Source organism: Panicum hallii, chromosome 9 (genome assembly GCF_002211085.1).
Source record: "Panicum hallii strain FIL2 chromosome 9, PHallii_v3.1, whole genome shotgun sequence".
Taxonomy (NCBI): domain Eukaryota; kingdom Viridiplantae; phylum Streptophyta; class Magnoliopsida; order Poales; family Poaceae; genus Panicum; species Panicum hallii.
The window spans coordinates 3,696,715-3,712,481 of record NC_038050.1 but is presented as its reverse complement, the minus strand read 5'-3'; the positions used below and the strand labels follow the sequence as shown (position 1 = coordinate 3,712,481).

Below are 15,767 nucleotides of genomic sequence, written 5' to 3'. Positions count from 1 at the left end.
TCTCCCCTCAAAATAGCATAGAATTTTTTGAAAAAATTATACCAAATCCCTGTAGGAAACCAATGCAAGGGCTAAAAGAAAGGTTACACTTTTTTCTTTCTACAAGAAGTCACATTTAGAAGAGCAAAATAATAATGATATGGTTAATCAAAAATCTCAATTAAAAGAAAATGAATTAGAAGAGGATCTAGCTCCAGCTCCACCCAAAGTTCAGAAATTAAATTCATATGCCAGTGTTCTGTTTGTAGAACGTGATCTTGGTTTACGTTGTTAAATTTAAGACTATCCTCTTGATGAACAAGATTAAGATCGCAGAATATACATTATGCATGGCCCGTTCCAATTCTAGTCCCAAATCTCAACGACGTTGCTTTCAATCACAATGAAGGTCATCGATGTGCATTTTCAGCAATGAAAATTAATAAGACTGGGCGACGAAACAATATGGAAGATGAATTTTTTAAGAAATTGCTTGGTAGTCTATATTAAAAGAGAGATTGCAATGAAGGTCACGACAGATTCGATTATCGATGCTTTCCATGCGGTGAAGAATCGCGCCGTGAAATTTAAATAAACAATTAAGATATATTGACCACTTTTGCAAATTCTTTGCTTTTGTATATTGCCATTGCGTAATTTATTACTATATTTTGCTAGCTAGTGTATGCTTGCGTGGATAATGAAAACTTTGGATAAATTATCAAATTCTTGAACCACTTATATTGTTTATCTGGCCGCCCTTAGTTTTATCCCCAGCTCCGCCGCTGGGTGTGGCGACGACGCGTGAGGGAGATGACAGCGAGCGGCGTTTCCTTGTGCAACAACTCTGCTGGCAGTCACGTGCGTGATAAATGGAATCAGCAGGGGTTCTCCATGGTCACGTGGACACGCTTGACGAGGGAGAACGATCACGATCCATGGCGGCAACCGTGAGAGACCCTTATGTGGACTACCCTTTCCCGACGCCTCTCGATCCCAAGCTGATTCACATGTACTAGGTCACATTGACCTTCGCTGAGTATTATTTGGAGGTTAGAAAACAGGTGAAATATATATAGGATTAGAAATGACGTGCGTTATGTGAGGCAAGGCGAGTAGTGCCAAACACTGCCGATACTACTAGGTATTTATATATAGGAGTAGCTTACAAGTGATGAGCACATCGTCTAGTTTCTGTCATCATTTTGAGATGGAATAGAGATAGGTGCGATGAATGAGCACTCGCTGCATACTTTTGGAGCTTAAAACAGGATGCCTTGCTTGCAAATCATTTATGGGATGACTTTGTGTTAATTTTAAACATCAGGGCGGAACACGTTGCGCGCATGGCTAAGTGATCCACAGCAGCTTAGGGCTATGATTCTTGGAGGACATTTCAGTTCACTGAATCATGATGAACTGTGTCTGTGGTGTGGGCGGGTAGTTCGTTCGGTGCCTCTCCCAAGCTTCCATGGAGTGTAGACGTACCGCAGGCTAGCTTGTCAGACCCATCCGAATCTATCCTCCTGTCCACGCAAGGCCGTCGCGACCGTGGAGTCGCGATCTGATTCGGGGATCGCCGCTGCCCGGTGGGCGCACCCGCTGCGATGCCGGCGCCTGTCCCTCGACCCACGCGCTTCTCTCTGATTCCCCGGGTAAAGCTAGGCTTGGCATTACAGAACCAACTTTTCTTGCGCGTGCATTATGAGACTCCACAGCAGCGACCATGGCGGCGAACTGTAAGAGGGTGCCTGCAGGTCGGATACGTTTGCCTGATGCCGCCCATTCCGAATTGAAGGCAGCGAAATGCTTCCGTCGAGAGCCTTTTTTTGTCCTGCTTTGGTGGTTGAAGAAAACAGGTGAAAGAAACGAGGTAGGAAAGAAGCATGGACCCGATCTTCAAGAGCTAGTGTGTGTCAAGTGAGCTACTGGTAGGACTTGCTTTTATAAGTAGTACAGGGACGCAGAGAAAAAAAGAGACCTCTATTGCGGCGCGTAATACTACCAAGTTCATAATACTTGGTAGTACGGAGTAGTCCATTAGAAGGGTAAGGTTGTCATCAGTAACTTAATTAATTTTTGTAATATTTTGTATTTTATCTATTGTAATTATTTTTAGCATATTATAACACTTTTAGATCGTTGCATGATGGGTGAAATCTTACAGTGAAATAATTTTTTTCATATTAGCTTTATACTATCTAGATATACTACCTCATACTACTGATCAATGTTTATCTAGATATATTACCTCATACTACTAATTAATGTTCCAGTGATATAGAAAAATCTTGACCGTCCGATGCTTACATACGAGTTCTTTTTATACGAGATTTTTTAACAGTAGTATATAGTCGTATTGTGCACCATAACAATTTAAAAAAATGACGCACATGAGTACCTGACAAAGTTCCGTAGCAGTCGCTTCGACTTATGATGATGATGGTTCAGAGACCTGACATAAACTGTCCATCACTGTAATCTTTTCCCAGCACATTCTCAATTACTTCTACTACGTACATACAGGAGGGTACAGCGGAAAATGTGAGTTATTACAGACAGATGCGGTTCATGTTCATGCTGATGTCTTGTGGCAGAATCACTGCCAAGCTTTCTCTCATGCTTTCACCTAAAAAATCAAGATCAGAGTTCCAGAAAATCTGGGGCGCGCTTGCTGGCAAGGCGAGCACGAGCACCAACCACACTGAAGCACTGACGGCTGACGGCTTTAACAGTTTAACCTGACTCTCCAATTGGCTTTGCATGGTTCATCAGGCCACGAGTCCGTCTTTTCAAGAACAGTCTTTGCACGATCGTTGGCTACTTTTTCTCTACAAGTTTCTAAGCAAAATCGTCAAACTCGAAATAGCACTGTTGTTCGACATGGATGAGCTGACGATGAGACTGAGCACAGAACATGGTGGTGAGCTACTGATGCATCTGACCGTGGAATACGCTTTCCCGATGTATCTCAGTCCGAGCTAGCTAGCGATGCGCTAATGGTGCACACACTGACCTCCACTGCGTCTTAATGGTGAACAAATTAAAAGAGTCAAGTTTCGTAAAAATAATAAAATAAAAGGGGCAAGATAACTAAGAGGACAAAAATGAACCGCATATGTCGATGGTGGTTCATGTATAGTTTGCACGAGTCAATACATATACCATGTCATTTAGTATTAATTTTTTTAGATGAAAGCAGGGAGATTCCTGACACAAACTATCTCTGCTGCATGTAGATCAATCAGAGCAGGACATCTTTATTTAAAACCTCAGAGCTTGTTGCACATGGTCAGCACGTAGTTTTTTTAAAAAATAATTGTTTGAAGAAAATTAAGAGGTATTGGGACCAGCAAGTAGTTATAAAGAGAACAAGAGAAGAGAGAGTTGCGAGGATGTATGTTGTGGGTCCGTGGGCTGATCCAAAACTAGTAGACTAGAATGGGTGCCATGCACGCTCGTCTAATTTAGCCGCGCCACATGCACCCTCCACTAGATAAACAACTACAATATAAGTTCTAAAACATGTCATGTTGATCTAAAAATATAGTGCAAGTTAAAGCTATAAATCTAACATGCAAAATTTATGGTTCAATTCACATGCAAACGCTAATTAAGATGTTTCAATTCAAGTTTAATTTAGTTACTAGCTGTTTCCTAGATACCAAACTCAGGCCGGCTAATCCTCCTGGAAGAAAAGATGAACCCATCCAAGCGCGGCCCATATCAGTAGAACAGAGCTTGTTAGGACAGCCGTCTCCAATCCGGCTGCGAACGAGTTCGCCGAGCGCGCCGTGGCGAGAGAACTATCATCTCCTGCTGCGTGCAGAGCTAGGCTTGGCGGTACAGCATCAATGTTTTTTGGGCGTTCATACCAAGGCTTCAGAGCATCAACTGCTCGCAAGTCAATTACGGGACTTTGTTATAAACATCAGGGCACAGCATCACGTTGCGCATGGGTAAGTAATCCACACAGCAGCTTCGACTACGATTCTCGGAGGAGATTTTCACGGAACTATCAACTGTATCTGTCGTGTGGGCGGGTGGTTCGGTGCCTCTCCCAAACTTTCAAGGAAAGTGTAGACTGATCAGCAAACAACACTGAAGGTCTGAAGCAGTATGCACTACTGTGCGTCAGACCGATCCTCGTATTGCCTTGAAAGGGACATTTTGCTTGCAAATTAGACGTGTATATTATATTATTATACACCACCACATCAAACTTCTTGCTAGCTTCTCCACTGCTTGTTACAGCATCAATGTTTCTTATTGGGCGCACATTGGTAGGCTCCAGAGCATCAACCATGGCGCCGAACTGTGAGGGGGTGCCTGCAGGTGGGATGCGTTTGCCTGATGCCGCCCATTCCGAACTGAAGGCAGCGAGATGCTCCCGTCGAGTGCTTTTTTTGTGCTGCTTTGGTGGTTGAAGAAAACAGGTGAAAGAAACAACTTTCGGGGGAGGAAAGGAGCACGGACCCGATCGCAAAGAGCTCGAGCTGGAGTGTGTGAAGTGAGCTGCTGGTAGGACTTGTTTTTATAAGAACGCAGAACAAAAAAAGAAAAAAAATGATGCACATGACCAAGTTCCGTATAGCAGCACTCCGATTTATGATGATGGTGATGGTTCAGAGAACTGCGGTGGGCTGGGCCGGTGCCCTGCATGCTGCAGCGGGACTGACCCCAAACTAGCGCGGGCCAGAATCGCTGTCCCTTGTGGCCCGCGTGCACGCGCGCGCGCTTCTTCAACCCATCTTGTCGGGCCGCGTGCACGCCCAACCCGTGTCGCCACCAGGGCCCACCGCGGCGCCGGCGCGCGCGCTCGAGGAGGAGGAATTCCGACCGTTGCGCCGCCCAGGTGCGCGAACCCGCTTTTCCCCTACCTTTTAAGGCCATCTCGCCCTCCCCCGACCGTTGCGACCCCAAAAATTCCCCCCTTCTTCAAGATCCCCCTCCCGTCTCCCAAGCCGCCGCCGCGCACGTGAACCGCTCGTCGGACCCGAGCGCCGCCGCCCATGGCCGACTCCAGCGCCCTCGTCGTCTCCGCCACCGCCCCCGCCCCCGGCGCGGAGGCGAAGCAGCAGCAGCAGCAGCACCCGCTGAGCCAGATCGCGGCGAGCGGGACGCACCGGCTGCTGCTGAAGCAGTGGGTCAAGGAGGAGGACCTGCTGGCGCGCCGCGTCGCGCTGCGGGAGGCCCGCCTCGACGGCGCGCGCAAGGAGATCGCCTTCCTTTACTGCGCCTTCTTCGCCTTCCACGCCGCCTCCGTCCTCCTCCTCTTCCTCTCCTCCCCCGGTGCCGCCACGGCCGAGGCGTGCAGGCGCTCCTGGATCCCCTGCCTCGTCTCGCTGCTCTCCTCGCTCGTCATGCTCTGGGCGCTGCGGTACAAGTCCGACACGGAGGCCGTCCTGGAGCGCCTCCTCGCGCGGGAGCGGGAGGACGCGCTGCTCCTCGCCAGGTGCGTCTCCGAGCTCAAGCGCAAGGGGCTCGACTTCGACCTGCTCAAGGAGGTGGACGCGCTGCGTAGGGCCAAGAGCCTCCGCGTCGAGGCCAAGGGCGCCGAGAAGCCCAGGCGATGGCAGGCCAGGGACCTCGCCGTCTTCGCGCTCTTCGCCGCCGCCTGCGGGGTGCTCGTACTCACCAGGTTCCTGCTCTGTAACTAGACAAGATCACAAAGGGTTGCCTGCCTCCTTGGCGCTGTCCTTGATTACCGTTGCTGGATGAAGATGAAGGCCCCACTGTCGTAGTTGCAGAACTGTTTGTTCTGCGAATTTTGGTGTTGGATTTTATATGTTTCATGTTTGTAATAAGGAAAATATGCGATGCGCCAGGTTTTATCTGTTTGTGTTTCTGATTGTAACAGAGAGTAAAAATGCTCTCCCAGTATTATGAGATACTACTACAAGGATGATCTTAATCCTACTTCGTTGGTCAAAATGACATACCGTATCATTGCCCAAGGCAGAATTTGCAATAGTCTTGTGAATGATTGTGGTAATTCTGACTTACCTTTTCCTCAGCGCAATGCGTGTCCTGAGTAAACTAGATCTCAGTTGTCCTTGATCCAGTACAAACTGGAAAGCCCATTGTTTACTTATCTGAACATTTTGATCACTTGTGCCAGTTTAGTTTCAGTGAGAATGATTTTTCTGGGGCTAACCTGCAACCTGCTCTACTAAAAGAGCTATGTTTCGAGGTCTAACCTTCAATCTGACTGACAGAAACCATCAAATTAACATGCCCCCCCTGATTATTAACTGGAATTAAGCAGCACCATCTTATGAAGAAGGAACAGAAAATGTCAGAGACTCAAGAGAAAACTCGAGATCAGTTGTTCAAGAAAAAGTGACAGCCGAGCTCCAGTTCGTATCTTCTGCTTGGTATGCAGCTGTGGACCTGTGGTTGCTTGCCTTTTCTGAGAAATTCCATCCCAATTAACTCCATCCAGAGAACAGGAAAGGGAACCATGCAACCAGATTTGCCAATCAATGAGAAACACTGATATTTTCACATACTGTGATTACATTATATCACACCGCATCACCATCTTTCCCCACAATAAAGTAACAAACACATGCACAAATTTCTTAATGTACACCATAACATTGCATCGACGAAAAGAATTAATTATCATTTAAACAAATCCAGAAACATCATCGCACTCAGACGTTCTCAGCCCCTTCTTTCTTCATGGCGAACGGCTCGTGCGCCGGCGAGGCCCCGCCCACGACGCCGGGCGGCGGCAGCGGCGTGCCGTAGATCTGCGCGCCGACGCCTGCCCGCATCTCCTCCCGGCCCCTGTGCTTGCCGAGGAAGTAGCAGCCGAAGCCGAGCAGGATGGAGAAGAAGATGAAGGGCAGAGAGATCACCAGCACGAACCCCATGTCGTCCCTCTTCCTGCTCCGGAATTCCGGCTGCCTGGAGGAGCAGGGGAGAACGGAAAGCAAGCGAAGCAGAGGGTGCTTTGAAGGGAGGACGGTGGAGATGAGGTGGTGCCTGTGCTTTGCTTTGGGAAGGGAGATGGAGGTCGGGGTGAGTTAAATAGGTGGGGAGACAGTGGAAGCTGCAGGAGAATCCTATGGAAGAAGGCGGCGGCAGCTGGAAGAAGCCTGTGGAGTGCTGCGGCGACAGCCTTCCGAGTTCCGACCGTTGGGCTGGCCTGGCGCTTGTGGGCAACGGTCGAATGACGAAAGCCCGTGCTGTTCTTTTTTTCTTCAGGTGTAGGAGTAGGAGTACTATGCTACTGGCTTACTGCACGTGGATAATTGTGGAAGATTATAAGCTCGGCTTTTGAGGTCACAGATCAACGTTGCAAAAGGAAGAGGTATTTTCAATTAAAAGGGCTCTAGAGTTAGTAGGATCTATTTGGGGTGCATAATCTTTTAACAAATTTCTTCAAGAAAGAACAAAGGGCTAATTTTTCAAGAGCGGCAAAAAATCATATGCAGCTTTTTCTCAGTTCTCACTAAATATGAATATGCGTGTCGGCCATGTTTTCATTTTTCAGCATACTGCTATCCTCTGACAATCAAAATGCATGCAGACATCATCATCACGTTCTGCATCCTACCAGCTCCCTCTGCTGAGAACTTCTTCAGACAGCAATGCGAGCTCTCTCTGATCTCTCTACCCCCTCCACCTGACATCCGAGGAGGAGACTGGGAACAACGAAAACCTTTCTCCTTCCTCCTGGACTCGGATCTGTCCAAATAAGAGTTTTGGGAATCCCTTTCCGAAAGGGAACTGCACGATGTAGACGCGTAACGAGATTCGTTGATGATTCATCTTCTACACTCCTCGTTTGGGCTTATAAAATTGTCTCATCATTCTCGGCATCCAAAAGTGACGGTGTCGGTTTGCCAAAGCAGTTTTTGTGCTTGTGCACAGCTCATACATACTCCTGCACGATACTCCAACCAGGACAGCGGAGGTTTGCCAAACAAGCTCTCTACTTGTGGACAGCTTACATTTTATTTTATAAGAGTGCCATATTGGTCTCCGGCTCTTTTTTTTAAAAAAAGAAATGGTCTCCGGCCACAAGTACCATAGGACAGTCTTAAGCATCTGTTCTTGGCTTCTCGCAGCCTCTGTTTTCAAAACAAGTGAGCCACGGGTGCAGGTGGCTTGTGTTTTTACTGGACTGAGATAGCACCGTTTTCCACAAAACAGAACAAAAGGTCTTGCTAAACAAAAGAAACTTCGGGCGTATTTGGAGACTCCATGCACGTTAGTTTGTCTCATCTACTTCCTCCATCCCCAATTACAATTCGTTTTGCAAGATATATAGTTTTTACTATATATTTAGATATAGTGTGCATCTAGATACATAGCAAAATATATGTATCTCCAAGACGAATTGTAATTTGGAACGGAGATAGTACTGGTCACCAGTTAAGCATGAGAGTTCCACTCGTAGAACTTTTAATGTTTATCTTGAAGAGGTGGTCATTTTATTTGTTCTCTATCCTACATGACTGTAATTCGCTAGTAGTACAATTAACTCAAAGTATTTGGAAGGAAAGCGTTAATTCTGAAAGTATTTGGAAGGACATGTACACACAGGATTATTGCTAACAAAGCAACCTAGCTAGCATATTCAGAAAATTCAAAATAGCTTGTGTTTCGGGTCATGACATATGATATTTGGCATACTCCAAATGGAGGTATTTATCGGTTTTATATGAACATGCGTACCTGGTAGGACCATCACCCCTGAAGTCTAATCTACTGCACGTCTGCACTGCGAGAAAGAGATTAAAAACAGATATCATTGATGCTCAGATGTTGATAGCGCAAATATGTAAATGGTTGAAACGCTGATGAAAGGTACATATTGGCATTAGGTAGACCACTGGAGAGACTAAGACAATAGTCGTAGCTGAAAGGGGCACAATCGCTAGCAATCCGTAAATACTTCTTATTTCAAATGTGTTTGTCAAACAATAAACTAGTTTCCATGAACCTTTGTTACAGAATCTAATGTGTATGCGTAAATATACTAACACGATATATGTATATGTCTATTGGCAAATCATTCAGCTTAGCCATTCTTGCTGATGGCATTGTTTAGTCTCTTAAACCTACTCCTAATTAACGAAACAATGTTTTCATACATGGAGCACATAGTAAGGAATTGTTTGCTTTTGAAAGTATCGTATGACACATCACTCTTGAATAAGAGCAATCTGACACCTTGGAAAGAGTTTCCTTTTTTCCTTACAACGAGTTTCCCTTTTATTATCATGACTTTGGTGGGCTTGGGTTACGACCTACAGGCTACAGTTGAATCATTTAGATATCCGTGCAGGAGTTGACATTCTTAGTTACAGACTCGATCAACAAATCTGGCTACCAAGTGAAAGGGTCATCGAATTAAGTCAAATATCCGTACAGGAGGACCTTTTCCACGAGATGGGATATCCGTACAGGAGATGGCATATATACGAAGCTCCAGACTCTACAAACAAATTTGGCATCAACTGAAATAGAATAACCATCGAATTAAATCAGAAATCTGTACAGGGACCTGAATACTTACATTCAAGTATTCATATGATAAATCTTGGATCCCAGCAATTTGACGCCTTAGAAAGAAATTTTCTTATCATGAATTCGGGTATGGGGGTACAATAAATCATTGAGAATTTGAGATATCCATGCAGAACAACCAGAATTATAGGTTTGAATTGAAACAAATGCCTCTAGATTAATTACTTCGCGTTTATTTTTCATTGATTCACCGTCAGTAATGGTTACTTGGTTAGTCCTCACACTCTTGGCAGATTCTACTGTCATGGGTGAAGCAGACAGCGGTTACTGCAAGAGGAAATCAAACGACAAGACAATAAACAAATGCGTAAACACAATCCTGCCTACCGAGATCATCTGATAGTATTCAGCCATCACAACACGCAAGCATTCATTATATAAGCAAGACGCCTGAGAGTAACTACTGGGCTAGCTTCTAGCGAACCAAGTGTCAAACACGGATCAGAGGAGGATGGGGAAGAGCGTGTCAGCTCAGCGAGGGCACATCCCGGTGATCGTCGGCGAGGGGAAGGAGTTACAGAGGGTTCTGGTGCACAGGAAGGTGCTTCATCACCCGTACTTCACCGGGTTGCTGGAGCTAGCAGCAATGGAGTTTGGGCATGATCAGAAGGGAGTGCTCAGAATCCCTTGCGACGTCAAATGCTTCCACACAATTGTTCAGCTCATCAGAAGCAGCACAAGGAGGAGGAAGGTGACTATTTCATGCCTCCTTGTCCCCAAGTTGATGCAACAGTCAGAGAGAGTAAGAGGTTAGGATCTGAAGTTTTCACTTTTCAGTCACCTTCTCCTTCTGTGTGCCCTCATCTTGCTCTATCCTAGGCTCCTAGCTAGCCATCAGTGTAATCAACCTTACGGGGTGTGTTATATCCTCTATTTTTTTTTCCAGCTTTTACAGATAGAGGAAATATGCGTCATCTGTACTATCATCATGAGGCATAATGCTTTGGACGATTAGTACAACAGATACATCTGTCATGCACGCGTTTTGTCACAATCATTGTCAGAATATTTGCTTTGTTCCCTGATTCTTCAAGTTCTTTGAGCAAAAACGAAAGGGCGGGAACCCGTGAACCTGGAATTGAGCAGATGAACGCCTCAAGATTTGTTTTGATTTCTTTTTTAGATAAAGGCACAAGTGCCGTCACAAAAAGGAGGGCATGCCAACTAGTATGACCATTAGATGAGGCAACTGTCCTGACAGCACCGATTTGCCGCGGAAAGTTCTCTGTGGAGAAGAAATGTATTGCTACTGAAGTGGGCGATTTGGATGCAAAAACAAACCGCGAGCAGCTTGATGAGGTGAAAACATATACGTACCTGCGTAGCGCTGGCGCTTGATTCCTCCGTTGTCCTGGCTACCTCTTCTGCAGCCCCCACAGACCGCACTCTGCTCGCAACGTCTTTTCGCCCTATGTATCCACCTCGGATCATCTCTGCCGTCAATGGCAACGGTTAGCAGGAAGGATGCGCACTCGTGCGGGCCCTCTCTCCTTTATGAGAGAAGGAGCGGCGGCGGTGAGAGCCACCAGACGACGATGAGCTGGTGCCATGGTTGGCTTGGAGCGGCAGGTGCCGGTTTTTCTCCGAGGGCGGCGATCAGGAAGGAGTCGGCCCCCCCGAATAGGTGAACGGTGAGCCGGTGCCCGGTCTGGCTGGGTTGGGTGGCAGCACCGCAGCACACCGCGCCCAGCGTGACGAGCTGTATGGACGCGCAGTTGCCGGCGGAGGCGTATAGCGGCGGAGAGCAGCAAACTGTGTCCCGAGCAGAGCTCGAGCAAAACGGCCTCACAGACAGTAACTATCAACCCCCAAATAACAGGCCCCGGTTTGGCTGATGTGAAATCACACATGCGCACATGCAGATTGCAGCCATGAATTGAAAAACGGAACAGATTCCAAGACAAAGGATTGGCCAACATGGGGTAAACTTTGGCACCACATACGTTAGCGCAAGTCGCTAAGAAGATCGGACCAACCAGGCCATTTCCAAGCAATCCACAACTAGTACTTCCAGTATCATTACCACAATACCATGAGTTGCAAATGTTGCTTCGTTTACAGGCACAAGATCTCATACAGAAAGACCATCGATAGCGCTTCACCAGCTAGGGTCATGCATCGCGACTAAATCATACGCTTACAGGAACTTATTAACAAATACCATGGCAGGAGCATCATTGAATATAGAACTTGAATCTGGCTGAAGTTCCAAGGCCCTCCACAGGTCCCTTCATAGGTAAACCAGCTTCAGTGAGCCCGCTCCCTGAGGACTTCGATGTCCACCTCTGATGGGTCGGTTGCCTGGATCTCGTAGTGGAACCCATCAAGCTCATGCTTGATGCGGTCCTTGGAGGTGGAGTACAGCATCTTTGCACGAATGCGGGAAGTCGATGGGGACCTGGAATAATTGTTGATTGGGTGAATGTTTCAATAAGTGAAATTAACAGAACAGCCAGAGTGGGATGCACTGAACATGAAAGGATATGGAGGGCATCACATGGTACATATAGTGGCATCCAAAAGTCAATGTCAGGATTTACATAAATTAACAATTATTGCCAAGAATATTCTTTACTGTTGCACCACATGCATTGTTATTCCTCTTTGTCAGAGCTACTAAAATTGCTAGTTAGCATGGGTTACCAGCAAATAGTAGTATAAAGTAGATCCCATAACAAGATTCAATCCATATTTATAATTTAATACTCAGTTCCTCATGCTTGAAAGGAGTAAGGAACTACTCACAACACAAAAACAGAAGGAACCACTAAATCGTTAGCATGTTGCGGCTCTCTGGGCTGCGCTGTTTGGTGCATTAGATACATCCAAGTATTCTTACTAGATGAATATAGATTCCTAACACATGACTAACTCATTAAAAGTTTACTTGTTTAACTATTTTTCAACAGATCTCTCATTCATTGGCAGAAACAACATAGGTCAATGTAACTACTAGAGATGAAACAGAACAAAGACTGTGATTATGAAGCTCACCAGGCAATGAAAAAGATCTTGCTTTTCTGCACGTTCTCCCCCGTGACGAAGTCAAAATCATACAGAGCGTATCTGCAGTCATTTTCTGGGAGGGAGGCCAAAAAGTCATCGTAGCTTTCAGTAGTAGCGCCGGTCTTCTCGACAACCACCTGCTTTTGCTTTTCCTCAATTTTGAAGATAACATATCGGAACGCCTTCTTCATCTGAAGCTCGACGAATGTCTCCCTGATGTTAGGAGCAACTCCCATGCCGGAAGATGCATTTGACTGCAGAGAATAATCAACTCATTGATAAGAATATCAGGGGAAGAAACTGAAATACAAAATAATCTGTTCGATTTCCAATTCTTTCAACATTCAAAGCCAATATGCATCAAGGTTAACCAGAAAATAACCGCTCAACAACATTCAAGAGGCCGGTTATATGAACTGCAGCTATGTAGCAGCAATTACATAAAAGTTGCAACATTCCACAATCCACATACAGGAAACCACACACAAACCTTGCCCAAGGTCCAGAGTAACACTACAACAGTCAGAGGGTACTCAAACAAGCTTGCTTCAGCAAAATTACACATATATTGCTTCCATGCAACAGAAAAATCGTCCAGTCACTATCCAGGAATGAAAATTGAAATTAATTATGCTTCGTAACACGTAAAGTCACTAGCACAGATGATTGCACAATAATGGACAGGTTTTACCTGGTACCTAACAGAAACCCAATCATACATGCTAATTCCATTTCATCAATCAAACCCAAACTAGGGAAGGCCAATTGTTGTATTGTGCATGGCAAGATCGATCCCTCCCTCCCAATAACCTAAAAAGCCAACTAGGATATCCAAGGAATTCTTCAGCGGAAAGAGGCATACTACAAATATCCCAACTTAGCGGAAGCAGGGATATGACTATTGCCCTCCATGGCTATCCCTCGATTGAGGAAAAATCTATATGCATGTCAACACAAATGAATGGATGGTTTATAAAGTGGCCACGTTTTAATCCAGCTGTTCGAAAAGAAAAACTGTGACAGTTCCACATTTTGACCAGCAAATTATCAACACTGGCAGCATTTCATTCAGGATGAAGGAACTAATTCTTGCCTTGCAGGAATGAGCTAGGAAGAAAAGCTTTAACTCATACTCAAAAGTTATCTCAAGTTATTGTCTAGACTATGTACTCACTTTCAGTCCTACAGATCAACTCCATTTTGACCCTGAATTTCCCACAGCTTAAGCAATCTAGCGGAAAAACCAGCATACATTCTCAATTCAGGTTCTGAATAAATAGACACTTGCCAATTAGATCGCTATTTGGTTTTACAAATACATGTACACGATAAAGGCAACGAAACCCATCATTTTAATCAGAACAAATGAGCAGCAAGATAAACCATCTAATCAGTGCTAATTCCAGTCGTGATATTTCCAAAACAATTGATAGTCTTGCTGGGATCAGACACAGCTATCGTCTACCCATCTACCTCACAAACTGGCGGATACAAAGCTCTCAGCTAAACGCAAGCCCACCTTACCAGAACATCCACTATTCAAAACCAAAAAAAAAATCCACTACTCAAGGCACCACTGAAGAAAACACCGGGACAAGCAGCAGACTGACTGTTGACTAAAAACACTGCGAGGTCAGATCAAACCCTCCTAGCGAGATCTAAATCGGCATCCCTCTACGAACTCGCGCACCCGGATCACGCCGCGAACCAGCCCCAATTCGTAGACGGATCTACACCGCAACGCGCGAGAATCGCCACGAGCACGAGCGGATCGACGAGAGGGAGGGTGCGGGGGACTCACGTGCGAGCGCATGAAGGCCATCGGATCGGAGACGGGGGGGTGGCGGTGGCGGTGAGCGCCCGCGCCTCTCTGCGTCGATCGCACGCAGACGGGAGGCGCAAGCAAGGCGAATGGATTATTCTTCCTGTGTTGCTGCGGGGGGTTCTCTTTTTCTATTTTCCGCTGGGCTGCTGGCTGCTGCGGATTTTTTTGGTGTGGTTGGGGAAATTCTGCGAATCGGTGCGCGTTTATACGCGGACGCGCCGCTTCGCTTCGGGTGTGTGGCGGACGGGACGCGTGGTCACGGGAGAGGGTGACATGTGGGGCATGAGCCGCGTGGGGCCGGGATGTCGATGAGGTGATCGGGTTTGTGATGCGATGTGGGATGTGGGACCAGTGGGCGGGGGACGGGGAGAGGTGTGGGGGCTGGGCGGCGGTAGATTGGACGGCCGGGATGGGTTCGGCGGGCTGGCTCTGACTGGGCCGGTGGGCCCTCCCGCGGAGCCGTGATGAGCTCGGGCTCTTTTGTGATGAGAGGAATATAAAACGAGGACAAATTCGATAGAGACATAGAGAAAAGTTTGAATTTGGAGAGTCGGTCTTACACGCGTGGATGAAATGAACTGGTCATTCTCGTGGCCTTCCTTGCGTTTGCGTGTCAAAAATGCGTGGATCGGGGAGGTACTGATTATGTAGAGATTCTCTCGACGCATGTGGCAATAGCATTTGCTAGAGAAGGAACAGAGACCAAGTTCAAGCCTAGTGCTCCATCAGTACCCACCGAGCAAGTTCTCGTTAGTTTGAGTTGTACATGGAGCTAAAGCTTATTGAAGCTTGGCCAACCTTAACGTGTTGCCAATGTAGAGGCCGAAACCGAGGTGCCCAAATTGGCCCACTCAAGTTTAGACCAACACGTACCTCTACAAGTAAGCTACTCCACGAACAATACAAAAATTGTTCCTTATCAAGCCTTTGACATCTGAGCGAAATGGTGGCCGACCTGCTAAATTTTGACGAGACATCTGAGCCTTTGCTTCAGGAGCAGTAGTGGACATGTGTTCTTTGTGCTAGAAGCTCTCACTGCTCGTTGGAAGCTAGACTTCTCCTGGCTTTGTGGACGCAGTTCTTCTTTCTGTCTGGGGCTTTTTTTTTAAATACACTGCAGACGCAGACGTTTATTTACACGCAAGTAACACTTGTGCCTATAAATACGCGTACTAACCATACCATTATAAGCATCTCCAAGACTAAGCCGACGGATCTTTAAGATTGACAAATCACAACAGGCGACTTGCCGTTGACGAGAACATCACCTACCACTAAAAGAATAGCGCTAGTTAAATTCTAAAATAAATCCAGAAAAATATGAGCACATGTACCGAGTTGGAAACTCGAACTTGGGTGGACCCATGCTCAATTCACGGTGATGGTTTCATCTTCATTCTTAGTTCGCCGC

General features: G+C 46.3%; 2 protein-coding genes across 2 annotated transcripts; one reads left to right on the top strand and one right to left on the bottom strand.

Moving 5' to 3' along the window:
- Positions 1-4,912: 4,912 nt before the first annotated feature.
- On the top strand, positions 4,913-5,815 carry LOC112877343. Its single transcript, XM_025941639.1, has one exon. It carries the CDS (start codon positions 4,992-4,994, stop codon positions 5,637-5,639), a length of 648 nt encoding a protein of 215 aa, XP_025797424.1. The 5' UTR covers positions 4,913-4,991; the 3' UTR covers positions 5,640-5,815.
- A 5,668-nt stretch (positions 5,816-11,483) lies between these two features.
- Positions 11,484-14,537, bottom strand: LOC112874609 (actin-depolymerizing factor 2). Its single transcript, XM_025938039.1, has 3 exons — positions 14,333-14,537; positions 12,520-12,785; positions 11,484-11,923 (listed from the first exon to the last, which is right to left on the bottom strand). Exons 1-3 carry the CDS (start codon positions 14,351-14,353, stop codon positions 11,773-11,775), a joined length of 438 nt encoding a protein of 145 aa, XP_025793824.1. The 5' UTR covers positions 14,354-14,537; the 3' UTR covers positions 11,484-11,772.
- Positions 14,538-15,767: the final 1,230 nt, after the last annotated feature.

Bases quoted from the DNA above. Each gene is read 5' to 3' on its own strand.
- LOC112877343 (XM_025941639.1), top strand. From the start codon at position 4,992: ATGGCCGACTCCAGCGCCCTCGTCGTCTCCGCCACCGCCCCCGCCCCC.
- LOC112874609 (XM_025938039.1), bottom strand. From the start codon at position 14,353: ATGGCCTTCATGCGCTCGCAC. The intron at 12,786-14,332 runs GTGAGTCCCCCG...TATTCTCTGCAG, and splicing joins TGGCCTTCATGCGCTCGCAC to TCAAATGCATCTTCCGGCAT. The intron at 11,924-12,519 runs GTGAGCTTCATA...CAATTATTCCAG, and splicing joins AAGATCTTTTTCATTGCCTG to GTCCCCATCGACTTCCCGCA.